Here is a 22,743-nt window from a genome sequence, read left to right as displayed (position 1 = left end):
TTGTAGCCAGATTAGTCTGTATGATGGTTAAGATTTTTGAAGTCCTAATATAGGGGTTAAAATAGTTGCAGGTATGAAGTTGATAAGGTCACCACCTTGCAGTAAACAGTCATGGATTCAAATTGTGCCAAAGGATTGAATTGATATTCAGACAGGGTAATAGCTGTGGATTTAAGGCTATATTTGAAATAAAATAAATAATAGGTAAATAACCATATTTGTGCTCATAATAGCAGAGGCTGACCGGGCTAGCCAGGTGGGTAAAGTGCCTGCTTGGCAACCCAAAGGTCGCGGGTTCAAATCCCACCTCGGGCTTGGATCAAAATACTGCAAAAACCTTGGGAGGTGCATTATGGCCACAGAAGCCGATGCGCCAACTACCAAAAAAAAAAAAAATAATAATAGCAGAGTGTGAAAGTTATCATCCAGTTCCTATTTAAATCTATAATTAATAAGGCTGCTAAAAGCAACCTTTGTTCAGGATATATTCTTATTAAATATACAAACTGATAAATAGCTGAACCAAATTTTTATCATAAATATTTTATCTATTTGAGGTATACATACCATAAAATAAGCCTTATATAATTATACAACTTTTCTTATAAAAATAAATTTTATATTTTATGAAGGGTTTGGATCAGAGGAGCAACAGTATTAGTTTTCCTGCTTGGACTAACTTGGGCCTTTGGTTTATTATATTTAAATGAAGAATCTGTGGTTATGGCCTATGTGTTTACTGTATTGAATAGTTTCCAGGGACTGTTCATATTCATATTCCACTGCATAAGGAATGAAAAGGTACTTATTATTTATTTTATTATAAATACAATTGAAAAATGAAATGCTATATAGTCTTTTTTTTTTTTTATTAAATTCATTTCTGTTAATCAGTAGACCTTCCCCCTCCCCCGCATATCTTCTTAAACATTTGGCTCTTTTATCACATAGTGGTCAAAATGAAAGCAGACTAAATTATGTAAAAGACGATAGTGAGATCACTCACTATTGTCTTTTATATCATGCAGATGGGTCAAGTGCATCATATTCACATCGTTGGACCCACCTTGTATGTTGAGGATATGACCTGCCAACAGCAACACTTGCAGTCTTGGGCTGATTTGTTGGGAATCCACTGTATTTCTCATGTGTAAAAAGTGAGATGTCTTTGTGGAGTATCTAAACATCATTCCAGATTGGTAACCCAGTTAGTAGTTCTAACTTTTCATATCTTTATCATAACTTTCCATAACTAAATCTTTATCTCATCAGATGAAATGTATAAAAAGTCATATACATATTATTTGACATCAAATTATTTTCAAAGTCCACCTATACCTAAAATGTACAAATGTACGTTTGTGTGAAAATTGCGAATGACAATATATAATGTAAATATGGGTATGGGAGGATGTGATCGAAGTGAAAAACTGAAGGTTTTTAAAAGATGCAGCAAGAGAACTGAGTTTTCTACATTTTTTAAATAATTATAATTAAGTCCAATTTGGTGCAACTGGTACCGGTACCTTTTACCCCCCAAGTAAATGATGTGAGTAGGCAATCTGTGAGTTACAAATTCCATAACTATACTAGGTTTTTTTCTTTCCTTTCTTTTTTTTTTTTTTTTTTAAGCAGGAGAATAAAAGATGTCAAGATATGCTCAACTCGTTTGTTGAAAAAATGATTTAGAAATAGTAATCTAATTTAACTTAATGAATTTGAATATACATTTCTGATTGCACTAAAGCAGAATTTTCACATTAATTCCCAGAAAAAAAAATTTGAATATTAAAAATAATAACCTTCCCATTTCATCCATCCATTCACTCCAAATGTTTGTCTAGTTCTGCCTTGAACTTATTTAAAGTTGTTGATCTCCACTACAACAGATGGAAGTTTGTTCCAACTCTCAACCACCTGCTGGCTAAAGTCAAATTTCTGCACAGCTATTCTACAATTGTCTTTCCTCAATTTGAATTTATGCCCCCTCAGGTGAGTAATTTGAACACGAGGAAGAATTCCATCAGCATTGAGCTTGTTCAAACCATTCAAGGTGTTATACGCCTCAATCAGATCACCTCACAGGCACTTAGTCTCCAGACATTGCAGTTTGCAGAACTTAAGCCTTTCTTGGTAACAGCTACCCTTCGTTCCACTTACCAATCTTATTGCCCTCCTCCATACTCATTCCAGCAGCTTTACATCCTTCCTAAAATGAGGCCTGGCCTCCAGACTTGAGTATACATTACTCAAGGTGTGGTCTGACTATTGCCTTATACAAGTGGACAACCACCTCCTTATCATTACTAGCAAAATTGCTGTATTTCATTGACAAGACACCATGAGCTACTCTTGCAGCCTGTCTGCACTGCCAGAAAACTTCATATCTGACTGCACAATTACCCCCAGGTCCTTTTCGTTCTCCACCACCCTGAGTGTAGTACCACACAGTTGATATGTTACTCTGGGGTTACTGCTACCCATATGCAGCACTTTACATTTGCCAATATTAAACTTCAGTTGCCATCTCTCAGCACATCTGCTTAATTTTTCTAGATCCTGTTGCAGTAGTGTACTATCATTAACAACTATACCTTCGTATCGTCTGAAACCTTAGACATTAATCCTAATATACCTTTATCAATATCATTGATAAATACAGAAAACAACAATGGGCCTAACACTGAACCCTGGAGGACTCCACTAATAACATTAGTCCACAAAGAATAGTGTCCATTGAACCACTCTGTGTTCTCCCACTCAACCATCCTTTTATCCATTGTAGCAACTTGCCCTTAATGCCATACTGCTCCAATTTGTACAGTAGTCTTTCATGTGCAACAGTGGCAAAAGCTTTCCTAAAATCCAAGTATATGATATCATTATTTTTTGAATTCACTTCCTTTGTGTTCACATCATAGTATCCAATCAAATTTGTAAGACAAGACTTCCCATTAACAAACCCATGTTGTGTCTGAACTGTAACTGTGGTCTTGTCTAGACGATCCTGCATTGCTTCTTTAACCAGTGAGCCCATTATTTTCCCTGGCACAGAAGTTAAACTAACAGGTCTGTAAATTACTTCACCTTTTGATCCCCCTTTGTGAATTGGGGATATGTTTGCACATCTCCATTCCATGGGGACCTCACTGAATCCATAGAAGCTTTCATAATCATGGCTAATGGTTTGCTTACTTTCTTTGCTGCCTCCTTTAATATAACTGGATAGATCCCTTCCACCCCAGGTGCCTTTCTTATGTTCAATTTCAACAATTTCTCCTCCATGTTGCTCTCAGTTATTACAAAATCATTTAGCTCCCTTTCAGAGTTGGCGCCTCCATAGCCAGGTGGGCTGGAGCAGCAGTGCGTAGCACACGCTTATTGATTAGACTGTGGTTCGAGCCCGCAACCACCAAATACGGAGGATGCGGAAATGTCAGGGAATGACCACCGCATATCCCTGGAGCAATGTGGCCTTAGTTGCTAATGCTCCTAAAAACCAAACAAACTTTCAGAGTTTGATAAACTTCTGGCATTCTCTCCCTGAATAACTCCTCATCTGTGAATGTATATGCAAAATACTCATTCAATTTGTTAGCTACCTGAGCAGGATCACCAACAGTCAAACCATCGATATCAAGTGGACAAATCTGATTCATCCCCTTCCTAAAGACGTCTTTGCATTCTTTGCCACAGATTTCTCATGATCTGCCTTTACTTGCCTAGCCTCCTTTGTAACTTGATTACAGAAAAGCTTATATCTACCACAGTCTTCTTTGTCACCTGATAATTTATATGCATCCAATGCATTTTTATTCTCTGCCACGAGTCTTATTATCTGCCATCTATTTAGGACTAAACCGTGAACAGTATTTCTTAGTTGGTATGAAAAGCCCAGTAGCCTTCACTTATAACTTTGCACATATTAATAAGTTACATTCACTCTACCATATTTTTGGAACCGTGGTTATTAAAATTTTATATGATACAGTTTCTTTTAAATATGATAAGATTTCAAAGTGATGATCCCCGAACAAATATTTTTACTTTTGTAGTGTGTATTTTGTCCATATATTATTGATTTTAAAGTCAATAATTGTTACATCTTTGTAGCAGAATTTATTTGAACAAATATAAATAATCCATTTTAACAAAATTTTTCAAAATTCAACATTCAATTTTGTTAAAATGAAATTTTAACAAAATTAATTTTTCCAATTATTTTATAATGAATTTCAGTGAAATTTGTTATAATGAAATTTTGGTAAAACAAAATAATTCCTGAATCTGCTAGAAGGTTCATTGTAATGGGGTGGAAGGGAGTGGAGTAAATTTTTTCCTCTGTGTACAATTTAATAAGTATTTTACAATAAAAAAAAAATATATATATATATATATATATATATATATATATATATATATATTTATACAGTCAAACTTCCCTATAACAATTCAATAAATCCAGTGAAAAAATTCATTATAGAGAAATTTCGTTATACAGAGAATATCTTTTTTATTGGAAATTGTTATCTAATTAGAAAATGAAAACGAATCTACATTTATTTTTAATTTTTTTTAATTTCAAAAATGCAGTTATTTAAATTACGTTTACACAATTTTCGCCGATAAATATCACAAATTAAAAAAAAAAAAAAAATCGGTATTTTTAAAAAATGCCTCATTCTCAAAGAAAACCTCACATTTATTCAGAGCATTAAAATTTCTATAAAACTGTAGACCCAGACGAACTGCTTTAAAAGCATGAATCATTTCTTCACAAGCTGGCTTTTGTACAGGTTCTAATGCGTCTTCAGCATCATCATTAACTTCTTCATGATCATGTCGCGTTTAACTGTTCAGCAGTATTTCATCTTCATTTGGATGTTCTGTTTTAGCCAGATCTTGATCTACATAACCATCCAGTGTTATATCATTTTCGATGTTTCCGGACAATTCTAATAATGTCCAAAAGTTTTTCAGTTGTGAAATGGGCAGTTCATCTTGTTCGTCCAACTTCTGTATTCAATGCAAATCCCGTTTTCGAAAAACAATTTTGAATGGTGTATTCACTGACACCGTTTGTCCAAACTTTTGCCAGTTCAGAGATGCAGTCTCTAAGGTTAATTGTAACCTCCAAGTTTCTATTTTCTTGTAACACATTGACAATCTTCTTTATTATTCTCTTTCAATAATGAAATTTAAAATTTTTAATAATACCTTGGTCCATTGGCTGGAGTTTTGAGGTTTGGTGGTAAAAACAACAACTTCACACTTTTAGTTTGGCAGAAATACTGGCATGATGTGCCGGGCAATTTTTTTCTTTTGTTATTCGCTTGTCTAGTTTTAATATCCATTCTTCAAAAATATCACTTGTAATCCATCCCTTTTTTTTTTTATTAAAGGTGTAGTCAACTTCCAATGATTTTGTGCCTCTAAAACATCTTGGGCTTTTTGATTTTCCGATGACTAAAAGTCTTAATTTTTCACTTCCTTGCTTTCTGCCAAAACATTATTATCCTTAAAAGAAAGTGTTCTATTAGTTAAACATTTAAAGAATAAACCCATTTTGTCAACATTAAAAACATCCTTAGATTCTTATTCTTCCAAAATCTTTAAGGTGTTGTTCCTCCAACTGTTGCAATCTTCTTCACTTACATTAACACTTTCTCCACAATTCTGTGGCACTTCTTAAATTTACCTAACCACCCAGTGCCCGTATTAAATTCTGTATGTCCAAGGGACTGTGCAAATTTCAGAGCTTGTTGCTTAATTATTGGACCTGATATTGGTATATTCTTTTCACGTATTATTTGCACCCATTTTAGAACAGCTTTATCAACATCTTCGTATATACACACCTTAATTCGCTTCATGTCTGCTCCTCCTTCAATTGCATTTAAAATTGATTCCCGATTTTTTAAAATCGTAGATAAACTGCTTGCAGACATACTAAATTTCTCCACAATATCTTTTTTCTTAAAACCCTGGTCAACATCATGAAGAATCTTGACTTTATCATTAATACTTAAACACTTTCTTTTTGACGTTGTTTCCGCAATAGTGAAAATTACTCGGCTGCAGCTTACGCCAATACATACACCGTGTAGCCACTGCAAACTTCGCTACACTGGCTATATAGCAAATCGTTAGTACTGCCTACTCAATGATGATCACTTGTCCTTTCCTATCAATCACCTTGGAGAAATATACGACTGTGAATTCCTTTTATTCTGCTTTCATACACGAAAGAAAATTTATGGTTAATGTATGTTACTTTTCAGGAAAAAATAACATAAGCATATAGTCTGTGATTCAAGACAAATCGTTCTAAAAGAATGAAATTTAAAAAAATTTCATGAAAACCATCTACTGTGAATCGAGATAGATGAGAACAGATATACAAAAACAATCATATAATGATTGAGAGGAAAGTCGTGATATGGTTGAAGTGAGAAGTGAATGTCACTAAAAACTGACTATCGAAGCATTCTATGTATTGCTGCTGCAGCGCGCTAGAGGTTTACCCGCAGCGAATTTTGTTTTTCAACATCAATTTACAAATCTACCCTATTTATTACAAAGTTTATGACCACTTTTAAGAAACCCATTTGGTTTTATAACTGTAACAAAAATGAAACAAAGACCCTCCTACGTCAATAGCCACAAGTGTTCGTTAAAAAGATGATTAATTCTAGATGCCAATGAGCAATTTCGGAGGGAAGAAGGCCGTATTATATTTGAGCGGCTGTTTAGCAGTAAATGCTTGAAAATCTTTAAAAATGCTTTTGCTAATTTTTTTTAAAAATTCGTTATAGAGAGACTAACACTTCACTATATGGGGTTAATTTTACATGTAATTTCATTTCAAGGTGCAATGTTTTGCGAAAAAATTCGTAAGATAGAGAAATTCATTAAATAGAAGTTTGCAATACAGACATTCCACCGTATGTATGTGTGTGTGTGGCAATAATGTTCCCAGACTGGTGCATTATTAGGTTGTGGCAAATGATGCAAGAAAGAAAGCTCACACCATCAGCAAAAAAAAAAAAAATCAACACTTTTCATTTCACCTGAACATCTTTGCATTAGAGTTTATCTAGTTCATCTTTGAATTTATTCAAACTACCCACTTCCACAACAGATGGAAGTTTGTTCCTACGATCACCCACCCTCTGGCTGAAGGCAAATTTCCACCCATCTGACCTGAAACCATCCATCCTCAATTTGAATTTATACCTCCCCCCATTGTGTTTTATCTGAACAAGAGAAAAGATTCCATCAGCATTGCGATTTTCAATCCATTCAAAGCCTTAAACACCTCAATCAGATCTCACAGGTGCCTACACACCAACTTTTCTCTGTTTCATACATGCATTTAAATTAAAGGTTAACCAATCTAATTTGTTGTCTTATGTTAAATTATGTATTTCAACTTCCAATTCTCAATAAATGGAACTCATAATTTCATATTTACAAATTCTTACAGCTTTACTGAATTTGATGCACTTATTAAGCAAATAAATCTTTTTTTTTTTTTTTTTTCCAATCCATATAAATATTTCATATGTAATAATAATTTTTCTACATGAAAATCCTTGACATAATTCTATCCATAGTCTGCATTTTTTTATAATTTTTGGGATTAATGATTAAATACTGCTGAAAACAAATATCTTCTTTTTATTTAAAGTTAAAACTTATTCATGCTGAATCTGTTTTAACAACCAAATTTTCATTCTAGCATTGAAGTTCGAATCCATCTCATTTTAGCCAAATAAATTGAATTTTGGCATCATTTTAATTAATTTGACCTATAGCCTTATTTATTCTATGTTGTCTTGTCTATCTCATGCCTGTTTTATTTGAAGTCCTGGGAAAAACATGTTGGTCAACATTTTCATAGGTATAGGTTTCTATGAAGTTTTAAATAATACCTATTTTCATAGGTATAGTTTTACCTTTCCCCCATTCTTTTGCTTCCATCTTTCCATACAGCCATGAACAATAACAAAGTCCTGCTAGTCCAGAATAAAATAAACTTTGGCTCAAATTTATAGTTAATGTAGAACTCATTAACTGTTATTAAATGATTGAGAAAAAAGTGAATATTAAGTACTGTAGTTGTTTGTGGTACATAAAGGTGACATCTAATTTGTTGTCTAGTTATCATTTCTGCTGCAGTCTATCTTACTTTACCACCATTACTGATCCTTACCTCTTGGCTGTGGCACTTCATTGAACATTTTTTTTTTTTTTTTTTTAAAGCAACAGATCGAATGATTCACAATCTAGGAATTGGAGTATCAGCAACATCAGACTTTTGTTTTACTTTGAGGATCTAAAATTATCCACCTACCCAGGACTCCACTACAAGTTTTAAATATCTGCAGTTTTATTAGTGATCTTTTGAACTGTTTTTCTATTATTATTACTTCTTGAGTACATACTGCTATGGTTATATGTATAAAGAAAAAGTACCTAAAAAAACAAATTTGATTACTTTCAATTATATATAGCAAATGGATTTTGTGATTATTCCATTTAGCTTTATAAGGAATACTCAAGTTGCATCTAAAACAAAATGTAATTACATATTTCAGTTAGTTCAGCATTATGAGAATTTTGGGTACAGTGAAAGACAATATTTAATATGTGTGAAAATTAAATGTTTACCTTTGCCTTTGTGCAGGTTCAAAAAGAATACCACAAGCTTCTCAGCAGGAGTCCATGGATACCAAACTGTTTTCGGCATCACAAGGGTGGAGACCGTAGATCCAGTTTCTATGTCCACTCCAATGGAACATCTTCTGCACCTCATTCTTCAGGCCAACACAGTGTGGGTACTTCCTGCCCTCTGCCTTCTTCCTCTATTTGTTCTCTTTGGCCAGGTATTGCACTCTGTGTTTGCACTTTTGTGTTTCGAGCACATATTCTGTTTTCTGAATTTTTTTTTTTTTAATCCTGTATGCTCTACCAACCCTGCACAGTTTACTTTTCTGTCTTTCTCTGCACTATCTTTGGCTGAAGCTTTGGTGTTCCTCTTGATATTACTTTTAACTTATTTGCTTTGGTGCTTTTTGTGGCTTTTGCTTTACTGGCAACCTTTTTTTTTTTCCCCTCCCCTTCCTAGTCAAAGCGTCTGAAGTATTAAATTTCTGAAATATTAATTACTATCTGAATAGGTTATACAATGCTAAAATTACTCCATTAAAATTAGAGCTAAATTTATCATATCTTTATTAATGTTATTTTGTGCTAACCCATTGGATTCTACAGCTTATAAATATTCATTGAATGATACCTTTTTTTAAATAAGCTCTTAACTTCCTTTCTACACTCATATTAAAAATAAGTATAAAGGCAGAATGCTTTCTTTAAGTGCTGGAGTATAGTTTTCATTCATTCTAACAAAACTTTAATACACATTGAAATATTCACTTTTACTTTCATAATGATTTCTCCAATCTGTAGGCTCTTAACTTCCATAAGGGAAACACAAAAATTATAAACATGATATCATTTTAAATAATATTCAGTTGTCTGTAATTTCTTGTAATATGATAGTTCAATTTTATGTATAAATTACTTTTTTTGACACATTTTTAAACTTAAGTTAATATAGCATCATTAAAAAATCAAATTTTCTTCAGCTAAGAATATTCGAGGAAAAGTTTAAATTTCTGTTCTTCGTTTTGATGATTAAAGCATGTTTATTCAGAACATGTAAATCTCATAGTCTAGTTTCTATATTAAAATAGCATTATTAACCTAATATTAAAAGGGATAGCTTAAAATTTTTATTAAATCAATATTTTAACTGCAAGTTATACTGTTGTGCAGTTGGAAAGATGCATTAAAGTTAGGACATAAATGAGTGTGAGGAAATGTTATTATATAGTATATTACTGGATTAGACTCTGACAATGTTTGTAACTGAGTTCAAATCCTATCCATGACTTGGTTTTTTTTTTTTTTTTACTAACTTTTTCACTTGGAGTTGTAGTTAACTGGTTTCCATTGGAAGTGTATTATTTCTAATGCGATGTTTCAGGTTTCTCATTCTGAAAAACCAGCTTGTGAATAGGAACTTAAATATTGATATGTAAATTTGATTAAATGCAGAGGATGTATATATTCCAGATTCTTTTATAATTTTTCAGTTTAAGTCAAAATTTCATTAGAATAATTTTGTTCGCTTTAAATGTTATTCTGATCATCATGATTATTTTTTGATACAAAAACTAGGGTCCAAGATGCAAAGAAACTCTACTGACAAACTTGAACAGGTGATAGATAGTACCAAACGAAACATTTTTTGTCAAGTAAACATAGGTCATAAATGAGTCGTTATAGCAGCAGAAGCTATTAAAGGGTTGTAAAAATCGGAACTCATTTAATGCATACAAATAATTTGCCGTTGCACACAAAATAGAAAAAACAATCCATAACATAGTGCTCGAACATACGACTACCATCAACATTAACGTATGCATGCATTGAGAGGTCCTCTGAGTGGTGCATATTTGCAGATTTGCTGCCGCTAATAGCATAAAAGTGTAATGTCATTATGATCAGTACGGGTACAGATATGGAGCATTTCACTGTTGCAGAAATGGCAGATATCCATTTAATGTACGGCACAGCAAATGGAAACGGAAGAGAGGCTCGCAGGATTTATCAAGAACGCTTCCCAGACAGAAGGTTGTCTCACCATACATTTGCTGCGATACACCAAAGATTGCGGGACAGTGGCTCTTTTGGTGTGAATATGCATGATACTGGAAGTCGATGCACTGCTAGGACACCTCGGTTTGAGGAATAGGTTTTGCAGAGCTTCACTAATACTCCTTCTACCAGCACAAGAGCTTTTGCACACAGATTGGATGTGCAGCATTGTTTGGTGTGGCTCACGAAGCCAGACTACATCCTTTCCAATGCCAGAAAGTGCATGCACTAGATTCTGTTGACTTTGCCTACAGTGTCCAGTTCTTCCACTGGTTTTTTACGGGGAACCAACATGCAGCCTGATTTTGCCAATAATATGCTTTACACTGATGAGGCATGTTTCACCCAAGAGAGAGATTGTTCAACAGCTGCAACAGTCATGTGCGTGTGCAGAGAATAATCCCCATGCAGTGGTTGAACATGGCTACCAACACAGGTTTAGTGTCAATGTATGAGCTGGCATTGTGGGAAACGTTTTAGTTGGATCATACATGTTGCCTGCATGTTTAGATGGATGACTTTATTTGCGTTTTCTAGAGCACACACTTCCACAGTTGTCAGAGGATGTTCCTCTGATTGTCCGAACACAAATGTGGTTCCAACATGATGGCGCACCACCACATTTTGACAGACGTGTATGCGCACACTTACATACAACCTTTCTAGGCAGATGGATTGGCCGAGGTGGACCTGTAGCCTGGCCAGCAAGGTCGCCTGATCTGACTTGTTTGGACTTTTTCTTTTGGGGATACATGAAGACTATTAGTAGTAGTGGCATGTGATGCAAGAAAGCAAGTGTATGAGCTTATGCAGCATCAGCCAAAAAAAAAAAAATCACACCATTCCCTCCAAATGCCTGTCCAGTTCCTCCTTAAATTTATTCAACCTATCAACTTCCACGACAGATGGAAGTTTGTTCCAGCAATTAACCACCCGCTGGCTAAAGGCAAATTTCTGCACATCTATTCTACATGTCCTTTTTTAATTTGAATTTATGCCCCCTTAGGTTTTTAATCTGAACAAGTGGAAGGATCCCATCAGAATTCAGCGTGCTCAACCCATTCAAGGCCTTATACACCTCAATCAGATCACTGCGCAGGATTAGTCTCCAGCCACTGCAATTTGCAGAACGTAAGCCTCTCTTGGTAAGAGGATCCTTTCATTCCCCTCACCAATCTTGTTGCCCTTCTCTGTACACGCTCAAATAAATCTTCATCTTTCCTAAAATGAGGCCTTCAGATTTGGACGCAGTACTCAAGGCGTGGCCTGACCATTGCCTTATACAGAGGGACAATCACCTCCTTCTCCCTGCTAACAAAATTCCTATATATCATTGACAAAACCCCATGACCTGCCCTGGTAGCCTGTCTGCATTGCTCAGAAAAGTTCATATCTGACTGCGCAATTACTCCCAGGTCTTTTTCATTTTCTACCAACTTAAGTGTAGTACCACACAGTTGGTACATTTCTCTGGGGTTACTTCTACCCATATGCAGTACTTTGCATTTGTCAAGGTTAAACTTCAGTTGCCACTTCTTAGCCCATTTGCCCAAATTATCTAGATCCTGTTGCAGTAGCACACTGCCATTACTGTCATTAACAACCCTGCCAACCTTTGTATCATCTGCAAACTTCAACATTAAGCCTGATATACCTTCATCAATATCATTGATAAATATACAAAACAACAGAGGACCCAACACCGAACCCTGTGGGACTCCACTAACAACATTAGTCCACGAAGAGCAGCACCCATTGATTACCACCCTGTCTTCTCCCACTTAACCATCCTTTTATCCATTGTAGCAATTTACCCTTAATACCATTCTGCTCCAATGGTATTAAGGGTAAGTTGCTACAATGTGTATGAAACGCCAGTTGACACAGTGGAGGAACTTATAGCACGGCAAGATTGTGTTGTATCTATGCAGCAAGTGCAGAGATACAAGACAATCCTAGGAGCTTCCAATGATGCGTCAGTGTGAGTTATGCATTGAACATCACGGTCACCAGTTCGAGCACTTCTTATGAATTGTTTTTTCTATTTTGTGTGGAACAGCAAATGGTTTGTATACATTAAATGACATTAAATTGCTGAATGTGTTGTTCTGATTTTTACAACCCTTTAATAGCTAGCTTCTGCTGCTACAACAACTCATTTACGAACTGTGTTAACTTGACAAAAAAATGTTCCTTTTGGTACCATCTATCACCTGTTCAAGTTTGTCGATAGAGTTTCTCTGCGCCCTGTATATACATACATTTTCTGAATAAATACGTGCGCTTGAAAATGAATAACGACAAATTTTGCTCAGTCCTCAATTTTTTTTGTTTTTTTGAACAAGCGATATGAATGCAAGCTGAGTTAAAATATTAAAAATTAAATGTGGATTAACACGATTTCTTTTTTTGTTTTATCGTATGAATTTTAAACTTCCAGATACAAGGTACAGTCACTGTGAAATTAGTAGTGTACTATATACCCGATTCAAATGTTTTATATTAGAAAAGTATGTAATATTTTCATGAAAACATTGATCAAAAGAAATGATTTCTCCAATCTGAAGGCTCATAACTTCCATAAGGGAAACACAAAAATTATAAACAGGATATCATTTTAAATAATGTTCAGTTGTCTGTAATTTCTTGAATTATTGCCCTAGTATATATTTTTTTATTTATAAAAGAAATTGTCAATCTGTAATATTCTGATATTTTCAATTTAAGCTTAATTAAGTCACTGCTTGCAGATGTCATTATCTTTGTTTATTTTACAATTTATAATGGTGTAATAATACTTCTGTCTAGAAAAAATTGTCCCTCTTTCATTTCTTTGATATGCTACCAATGGACATTTTTACACCTTCTTTGCATACATTACTCTGTTTGGTTCAGCAAATTTAAAATGACTAAATGATTCCTTCTGAACTCATTTAGTCTACCACTTGTGTTATTTATTTTAATATCCAACCTTTTTCCTAGCATTCAGGGTTAATATCATTTATAACTTGTTTACATTTGGGTTGCTACCAGATTGTTCGTTTGCTTTTCTCTCTCTCATTCAAAAAAAAAAAAAAAAAAATATATATATATATATATATTTTTGTATCTATATTAGAAATTGGGAGAAGGATCTCTTTTGATTTTTATCAAAATTGGGTTGCTGGTTGTTAAAGACATTTCATAGGCAGTGATTATCTACTTAACAGCTTTCCAAATCATACTAATTGTATTAATTGAGAACAGACAAAGTTGCATCTTTGTCTAATTGATTATGCTAGACAAATATGCAACTTGACCTTTAAGAAGTAGCTTAAAGATCAATGGGTTGTATATTTGTATCACTTCTTGTCGTCATTGGTTTAATTTATCCAAATGAAACTTCAGCTGTACAGTATGAAAGATGCTATAACAACCAGTTGAAACTTGGCTTTGTTGGTGAGATGATAAATATATTAGAGTTTGTCTTTCAGTTCAGAAGGAGAAAATTGCTAAATTGGAAAAGGTCTGGGTTGAAATTCTATTCATGACTGAACGAGTTTTTTTTTTTTTTTTTTTTTTTAACTAGCCATTGTTTCATTTTTGCTAATAATTGCAAAAATGCAGTGAAATGCAAATAGTATAGGACCTGGATTTGATACCCTGAATTTTGCTCTTTACGTTAGCCATGTAAATTTTGCTGTTGAAAATTTCTTCTGTTTCTTTCATTACAAGTATCTCCATATAAGCTCCTCATCAGTTCCACAAGGCTATCTGTGACTCATTTGTCCTGGTAGTAAATTTCACATCAGATATGTTGCAGACATTAATTCTTGGGAACATGCTTTAATTCTCATCATACATATGCAAAAACTGAAACCCCAGAAAAGGTTTAAATCTTGACCCTAGACTTGACTGTCTATTTTTTCTTACTGCACTATCTTGTATCTCATATTGTGGATATATCTTGTCACTGGGTTGCTCAGATCTTCACATTGCCTACTGATGAGACTCCAATCAGATTTGTTGGAATTCCAGTCTGGCTAGTGGCATGCACTTTAAATAAAAAGCAATATACTTCTCCACTGGAGTTGCCCCTTTTATTTAGAGTAGTACAATATCAAGGCAGCTTGTGATAAAGTGCCTCATATGAGATCAATGCACTAAGTGCAAACTCAGTTTTCTCAGAGCTATTTACAGAAAGAGTCTATTCTTGTTGCGCATATGGGAACCTGTTTTAAAATATATAGTAGACAACAGAATGAACATTTACATTTCACACATTTCTCCAGTAGATTCTGCATTTATAGTTATTTGGGTAATATAAAAATTATGATGCATTTTAAACTGTTAAATATATTTACTTATTTTACGGCAAGCAACTCATAAAAACTTTTTTAACAGTTAACTTTTATTATTTCAAATATAGTGCTCCAGTTAAATATAATTGGTATGAGGTTTTTTTTTTTAATTGACATTTGAACTGCTCTATGGTTCTAACTAAATAACATATTGTGAGTTAAAAACAAGAACTAAAGAATAGTGTCATTTCATTAAAAGTTAATGTGATTTGCTTTTTCCTAGAAAGTTCATAAAATTCTGTTAGAAGTTGGATATTGTTCCATGCTATCAAAGCACACATTTCAGGAGAAAGGGTAATTTCTTCTCTAGATATTTGAATGGCATCCTTTTTCTCCCTTGACTGCATAAGTACTTTTAATGCAGGTATTAATGACTGTGTGGTTGCATATTTGTTTTTAAATTTATTATCTTTAAATGTTCATTTTTACTTCTATTTAACTGCAGTCTCATCTTCAGTCTTGGAATTCTCAAAAGAAACAGAATCCATCGACAAGCAGTTCATCTCTTCTGAGATCCAGCACACAAGGTCAGTTTTACTGTATACATTCCTACTACCAGTAATGTGAAGTAGCTCATAATGTGTACGTAATAGTATTTACTATATTGACTGGTGATAGCAGAAACTTTTCCAAAAAATACACACAATTTATAGACATTACATACCAGTGTTTCATGGGCATAACTGTCTAATTCGTTATTTCAAATAACTAACCAATCTTTTTTAACTTAGATGTTTGTCAGATATAAAGATTCACTAAAAAGAGTTGTGGAAACCCTAAACAACTACATTCCTCCCCCCAACCATATCTTTATTGTAAAACATATTAAACTAATTTCATACCATGCTAGACAGGATTGAGACATTAGACCGGTGGTTTTCAACCTTTTGTTTCAATTTTCTGCCTGTTAGATCCGATTCTCTCCCTCTGTGTGTGTGTGTGTGTTATAATAATTATATGATAATTTTATTCTTTAATAAAATAGAGGTACTAAGTAAACATCAATTATAGATCACCACAAAAGTAAAAAGTTACTGTACACCTTTTTATAATGAAATAAACATATAAATTTTAAAAAATAAGTTTATGTAACTTAAACCCAAATTATATGGCACCCCTGGAATGTTGTTGCGTTGCGGCACCCTAAGGTGCCGTGGCATCCCGGTTGAAAACCACTGCATTAGACCATTATCGGTACTCAGATGTATAATAGTGAGCAAAAAATCAGTCCATCACAGAACTTTAAAAATGTGTAAACAAATTTCTAACAACATAATAAGATAAGATAATTCAAATAACATAATAAGAATAGCCCCTTTTTTTACACAGTACTGTACGAAATATGCTTTTCCTAACAGCAGCTTGATGACATCACAAAAGTTTAGTGCAGGACACAGGCTTACACGATCATATTTGAAAGTGTCTGCAATTATGCCCAGACACGATAGGAGCGAATACATGATGAGAGCCTTGTCAGTCAATTCAGCCCTGGAGGGAATGTGCAAGGCTCAAGGGGTAGAATTGTTTTCAGCGTGGTCTGTGCTTGTTAACAGGAGAGACTGCTTCTACAGGGATGGGATACACTTAAATAGAAAGGGTGCAAGAATATTTGCTGATGCTATCCAGGCAGTGTTAGGTGGGTCGGAACACTGCTAGCTTGGGGGGATTCACAGACTACAAGGTTAAAAGTAGCTGCAGGCAGAGGTGAAGGTGATTCTTCCACAATTTCTATTAGAATAAGTAGCGACCTGGAGTGAGGGGTGCTGGGGGTTTCAGGGACTGATGACAGTCATCGTGAAACAGGTGGGTATATGGGATGTGTTAGGATAACTAATAATAAGGATAGGTACATTAGCATTAGCAGAGGCATTTGATGCAAGAAAGCAAGCTTATGCAGCATCAGCCAAAAAAAAAAAAAAAAAAACCACTTCCACTTCACCCCTCTGTTCGTTCAAAATACCTGTCCAGCTGAGCCTTAAACTTATTTAGGCTATCAACTTCCACGACAAGGGATGGAAGTCTGTTCCACCAACCAACCACCCGCTGGCTAAAGGCAAATTTCTGCACGTCTATCCTACATGTGTCATTCCTCAATTTGAATTTATGCCCTCTCAGGCGATTATTCGGAGCGAGAGGAAGAATCCCATCAGCATTGAGCATGCTCAAACCATTCAAGGCTTTATACACCTCTATCAGATCACCTCGCTGGTGCCTAGTCTCCAGACACTGTAATTTGCAAAACTTAAGCCTTTCTTCGTAAGGGCACCCCTTTGTTCCATTCACTAATCTTGTTGCCCTTCTCTGTACTCGTTCCAGCAGCTCTACATCCTCCTTGAAATGAGGCCTCCAGACCTGTATACAGTACTCTAGGTGTGGCTTGACCATTGCCTTATACAAGGGAATAATCACCTCCTTATCCCTGCTAGAAAAATTCCTATATATCATTGACAATACACCATGAGCTACCCTTGCAGCCCGTCTGCACTGCTCAGAGAACTTCATATCTGCCTGCACAACCACCCCGAGGTCCCTTTCATTCTCTACCACTGTCAGTGTAGTACCACAGAGTTGATATGTTGCTCTGGGGTTGCTGTTTCCCATGTGTAGTACTTTACATTTGTCAATGTTAAACTTCATTTGCCACCTCTCAGCCCATCTGCTCAACCTTTCCAGATCCTTTTGCAGCAGCATAGTGTCAGTAGTGTCCTTGACAACCCTGCCTACCTTTGTATCATCTGCAAACTTCGATATTAAGCTTGATATACCATCATCAATATCATTTATGAATACAGAAAACATAATGGACCCAACACTGAGCCCTGAGGGACTCCACTAATAACATTAGTCCACGATGAGCAGTGTCCATTGATTACCACTCTCTGTCTTCTCCCCCTCAGCCACCCCTTTATCCACAGCAGCAATTTGCCTCCAATGTCACACTGCTCCAATTTGTGCAGCAGTCTTCCATGTGCAACAGTATCAAAAGCCTTTCTAAAATCCAAGTATATAATATTAAAGTTATTCCCTGCATCCAGTTCTTTTGTGACTGCATCATAGTATCCAATCAAATTGGTCAGGCAAGACTTCCCCTTAACAAAACCATGCTGTGTCCGAGCTATAACTGAAGTCTTGTCTAAATGATCCTGCAGTGCTTCTTTAACTAGTGCCTCCATTAATTTTCCTGGAACAGAAGTTAAACTCACAGGTCTATAATTGCTTGTGTCAGCCTTTGATCCTCCTTTGTGAATTGGGGTCACATTTGCACATCTCCAGTCTGTGGGTACCTCCCCTGAGTCCAAGGAAGCTCTCATAATTATGTCCACCCAGGGTGCCTTTCTTGTGTTTATCTTCAACAGTTTCTCCTCCACTTTACTCTCAGTTATTACAAGATTCTCTAGCTTACTGCTAGAGTTGCATACACCTCTGCCTTTTCCCTCGCTAAATAACTCCTCGTGTGTGAATGTCGATGCAAAATGTTCATTTAGTTTGTTAGCTACCTGAGCAGGATCATAAACAGTTGACCCATCGATATCAAGTGGACCAATCTGATTCATCCCCTTCCTTCTAGAGTTTACATAAGTAAAGAACTCTTTGCTGTTTTTCTTTGCATCCCTTGCCAAAGATTTCTCATACTCTGCCTTCGTCTGCCTAACCTCCTTTGTAACTTGGTTACAGATCAACTTGTATCTATCATAGGCTTCTGTGTCATGTGTTAATTTGTATGTATCCCATGCATGTTTCTTCTCTGCCATATGCCTCATCAGTTCATCTGACCTCCATTTAGGCCTAAACCCTGAACAATATTTCTTAGTTGGTATGTAAAGCCTAGTAGCTTCCAAGATAAGTTCTTTGAATGCTTCCCATTTTGCATTTGCTGTTGGTAACATCATCAGTTGGTCCCACTGTATAGAATTTAAATACTGTCTCAGTCCATCGTAGTCACCTTTACGAAAGCAATAACCCTTCCCTTTACCCCTAATGGTAGTTACCTCTTTGAGTAAATCCCACTTCAGCACACTGTGATCACTGCCACCTAGTGATTCATTTATCTGCAGATTCTTAATGCATGAAGAATCACTGCTGATAATCAAATCAAGAGTATTCCTCCCTCTAGTTGCCTGCCAAACATGCTGATGTAGAAAAACAATCATCCAATAAATCCACAAAAGCCTTGCTAGTGTGTGAGTGACCAGCCCCCAAACTCCAGTCAATATCTTTGAAATTAAAATCTCCCATTATAAGACTCTCTGATTTACTGGCCCACTCTATTTCCCTGTACAGTTTCTTATTATACTCATCAGAGTCGTTACTCCTACTCTCAATTTTGATCTCCCAATGCTTATGTCACACCAAACTGACTCGACACTGCACTGTCCAGCGATGTCCACTGGCTTCACTTCCTTGGATTTTATGTATTTCTTAACTAATAGCATAACCCCTCCTCCCTTCCTATCCAATCTATCCTTTCTGTAGACGTTATACTCCCCAAATTCCAGTTCTGCATTCCTTATATCTGTGTGACACCAAGTCTCTGATATCCCAACAATATCTGCCTTTGATGTTTTGAGCAATACCTCAAATTCATCAAATTTATTTACTAAACTCCTAGCATTGGTGTACACGCAAGTATACATGCACCTATTTCTATTCTTAGCTACCCTAACACAACCCATGTGTTTACTTGTACCGCCGCAATGACTCCCAGCAGTCTCTGAAATATCCTGAATCTTGTTTTTCAGGCTACTGCTCATTCCAGTAGAAGCAGTGCAAGAATCTCTTTTCACCTCTACCAGTGGCTACTGTTAATCTATTCGTCTTTGTATCCCCCCAAGCTAGCAGTTTTCCGACCCACCTAACACTGCCTCGATAGCATCAGCAAATATTCTTGCACCCTTTCAATTTAAGTGTATCCCATCCCTGTAGAAGCAATCTCTCCTGTTAACAAGTACAGTCCAGGCTGAAAAAAATTCTACCCCTTGAGCCTTGCACAATCTTTCCAGGGCCGAATTGATCGACAAGGCTCTCATCATATACTCCCTCCTATCGTGTCTGGGCAGAATTGCAGACACTTTCAAATTCAACCCTATTTCACGGCTTTTTTTCAACAGTGACCTGTACTTGTTAAGCAATTCTGCCGGTCTCCTACTCTTGATATCATTAGTGCCAACGTGTACAACTATATCACCTTTTGTGCCCTTAAAAGATGATATCTGCTCTACAACGTCATCAACCTTTGCCCCTGGCAGACATACCCTGGTTCTGTTCCATCTATCCTTTTTTACATGTAAGGATAGGTGGTCCTGTTCCACCTATCCTTACATGTATACCAATGCTAGAAGTATAGAAAATAAATTTGAATTTGAAGTGTTGGTCAAGACACCAAAGGCAAATATTGTTGGGATAGCAGAGACATGGTGTCACACAGATATAAGGAATGCAGAACTGGAATTTGGGGAGTACAGTGTGTACAGAAAGGATAGACAGGGTAGGAAGGGAGGAGGTGTTATGCTGTTAATTAAGAAAACCTGAAAATCAAAAGAAGTGCATCCAGTTGATATAGATGAACAGTGCACTGTTGAGTCAGTTTGGTGCGACATAAGCACTGTGAAAGCAAAAATAAGAGTAGGAGTGTGTTATAGGCCTAATGACTCGAATGAGTACAATGAACAATTGTACAGAGAAATAGTGGGCTAGTAAGTCGGAATGTCTTATAATGGGGGATTTTAACTTCCCAGATATTGACTGGAATGTGGGTTGGTCACTCACACACTAGTCAGACTTTTGTGGATTTATTGGATGATTGTTTTCTGCAGCAGCATGTTCAGGAGGCAACCAGAGAGAGTAATACTCTTGATCTCGTTATCGGCAGTGATCACTTGTGTATTAAGAATTTGCAGATAAAGGAACCACTAGGTGGCAGTGATCACAGTATACTGATGTCAGATTTACTTAAAGGTTTAATTACTATCAGGGATAAAGGAAAGGGTTTTAGCTTCCGTAAATGTGAGTACAGTGGTCTCAGACAGTTTTTAAATTCTGTACAGTGGGATCAACTGACGATGTTACCAACAGTAAATTCTAAGTGGGAAGCATTCAAGGAATTAATCATGGATGCTACTAAAAGTTTCATACCTATTAAGAAATATTGTTCAAGGTTTAGGCTTAAATGGTTATCAAATGAACTGATGAGACTCGTGACGGAGAAGAAAAATGCATGGGACGTATATAAATTATCAAGTGACTCAGAAGCCTATGGCAGATATAAGCTAATCTGTAATCAGCTCACAAAGGAGGTTAGGGAGATTACGAGAAATCTTTGGCAAAAGATGCTAAGAAAAACAGCAAGGATTTCTTTACTTATATAAACTCTAAAAGGAAGAGGATGAATCTGATTGGTCCACTTGATAGCGATGGTTCAACTGTTGATGATCCTGCTCAGATAGAAAACAAACTGAATGAGTATTTTGCATCTACATTCACACATGAGGAGTTAAGGTTTGAAAATGGCAGAAGGTTATCAAATTTTAGCAGGGTGCTTAATGATTTTCTAATAACTGAGAGCAAAGTGGAGGAGAAATTTTTGAAGTTAAACATAAGAAAGGCACCTGGGCTGGATGGGATCTATCCAATTATATTAAAGGAGGCGGCAAAGCAACTAAGCAAATCCTTAGCCATAATTATGAGAGCATCCTTGGACTCAGGTTAGGTCCCCACGAACTGGAGATGTGCAAATGTATCCCCAATTCACAAAGGGGGAATCGAAGTGTGACACGAATAATTACAGACCAGTTAGTTTAACTTCTGTTCCGGGTAAAATAATGGAGTCACTGGTTAAAGATGCATTGCAGGATCATCTAGACAAGACTGCAGCAATAATTCAGACAGCATGGGTTTGTTAAGGGAAAGTCTTGTCTGACAAATTTGATAGGATATTATGATGTGGTTACAAAGGAACTGGATGCAAAAAATAATTTTTATATCATATGCTTGGATTTCAGGAAGGCTTTTGACACTGTTGCTCATGGAAGACTAATGTATAAATTAGAGCAGAATGGTATTAAGGGTAAGTTGCTACAATGGATAAAAGGATATTGAGTGGGAAAAGACAGAGGGTGGTAATCAATGGGTGCTGCTCTTTGTGGACTAAAGTTATTAGTGGAGTCCCACACGGTTCGGTGTTGGTTCATCTGTTGTTTTGTATGTTTATCAATGATATTGATGAAGGTATATCAGGCTCAGGCTTAGTGTTGAAGTTTGCAGATGATACAAAGGTTGGCAGGGTTGTTAATGACAGTAATGGCAGTGTGCTACTGCAACAGGATCTAGATAATTTGGGCTGATGGGCTAAGAAGTGGCAACTGAAGTTTAACCTTGACAAATGCAAAGTACTGCATATGGGTAGAAGTAACCCCAGAGAAACATACCAACTGAGTGGGACTACACTTAAGGTGGTAGAAAATGAAAAAGACCTGGGAGTAATCGTGTAGTAAGATATGAAGTTTTCTGAGCAATGCAGACAGGCTGCCAGGGCAGGTCATGGGGTTTGTCAATGATATATAGGAATTTTGTTCGCAGGGAGAAGGAGGTGATTGTCCCTCTGTATAAGGCAATGGTCAGGCCACACCTTGAGTACTGCGTACAGGTCTGGAGGCCTCATTTTAGGAAGGATGTAGATTTA

At 36.0% G+C, this 22,743-nt stretch overlaps 1 protein-coding gene across 1 annotated transcript in view; it reads left to right on the top strand.

The window, feature by feature from the left end:
* LOC150086084 (latrophilin Cirl-like) overlaps positions 1-22,743 on the top strand; it is a 132,459-nt gene that overhangs the window by 105,220 nt on the left and 4,496 nt on the right. Inside the window, exons 18-20 of the mRNA XM_090374791.1 lie at positions 633-801; positions 8,690-8,836; positions 15,511-15,592. Coding sequence (XP_090230917.1) covers positions 633-801; positions 8,690-8,836; positions 15,511-15,592 — 398 coding nt within the window. The remainder of the gene's footprint in view (positions 1-632; positions 802-8,689; positions 8,837-15,510; positions 15,593-22,743) is intronic.

This window comes from Mastigoproctus giganteus, chromosome 5, assembly GCF_048544385.1.
Source record: "Mastigoproctus giganteus isolate SK-2022 chromosome 5, ASM4854438v1, whole genome shotgun sequence".
Taxonomy (NCBI): domain Eukaryota; kingdom Metazoa; phylum Arthropoda; class Arachnida; order Uropygi; family Thelyphonidae; genus Mastigoproctus; species Mastigoproctus giganteus.
Note: the sequence above shows the minus strand (reverse complement) of the source record. Positions and strands in the feature narration are given on the sequence as shown.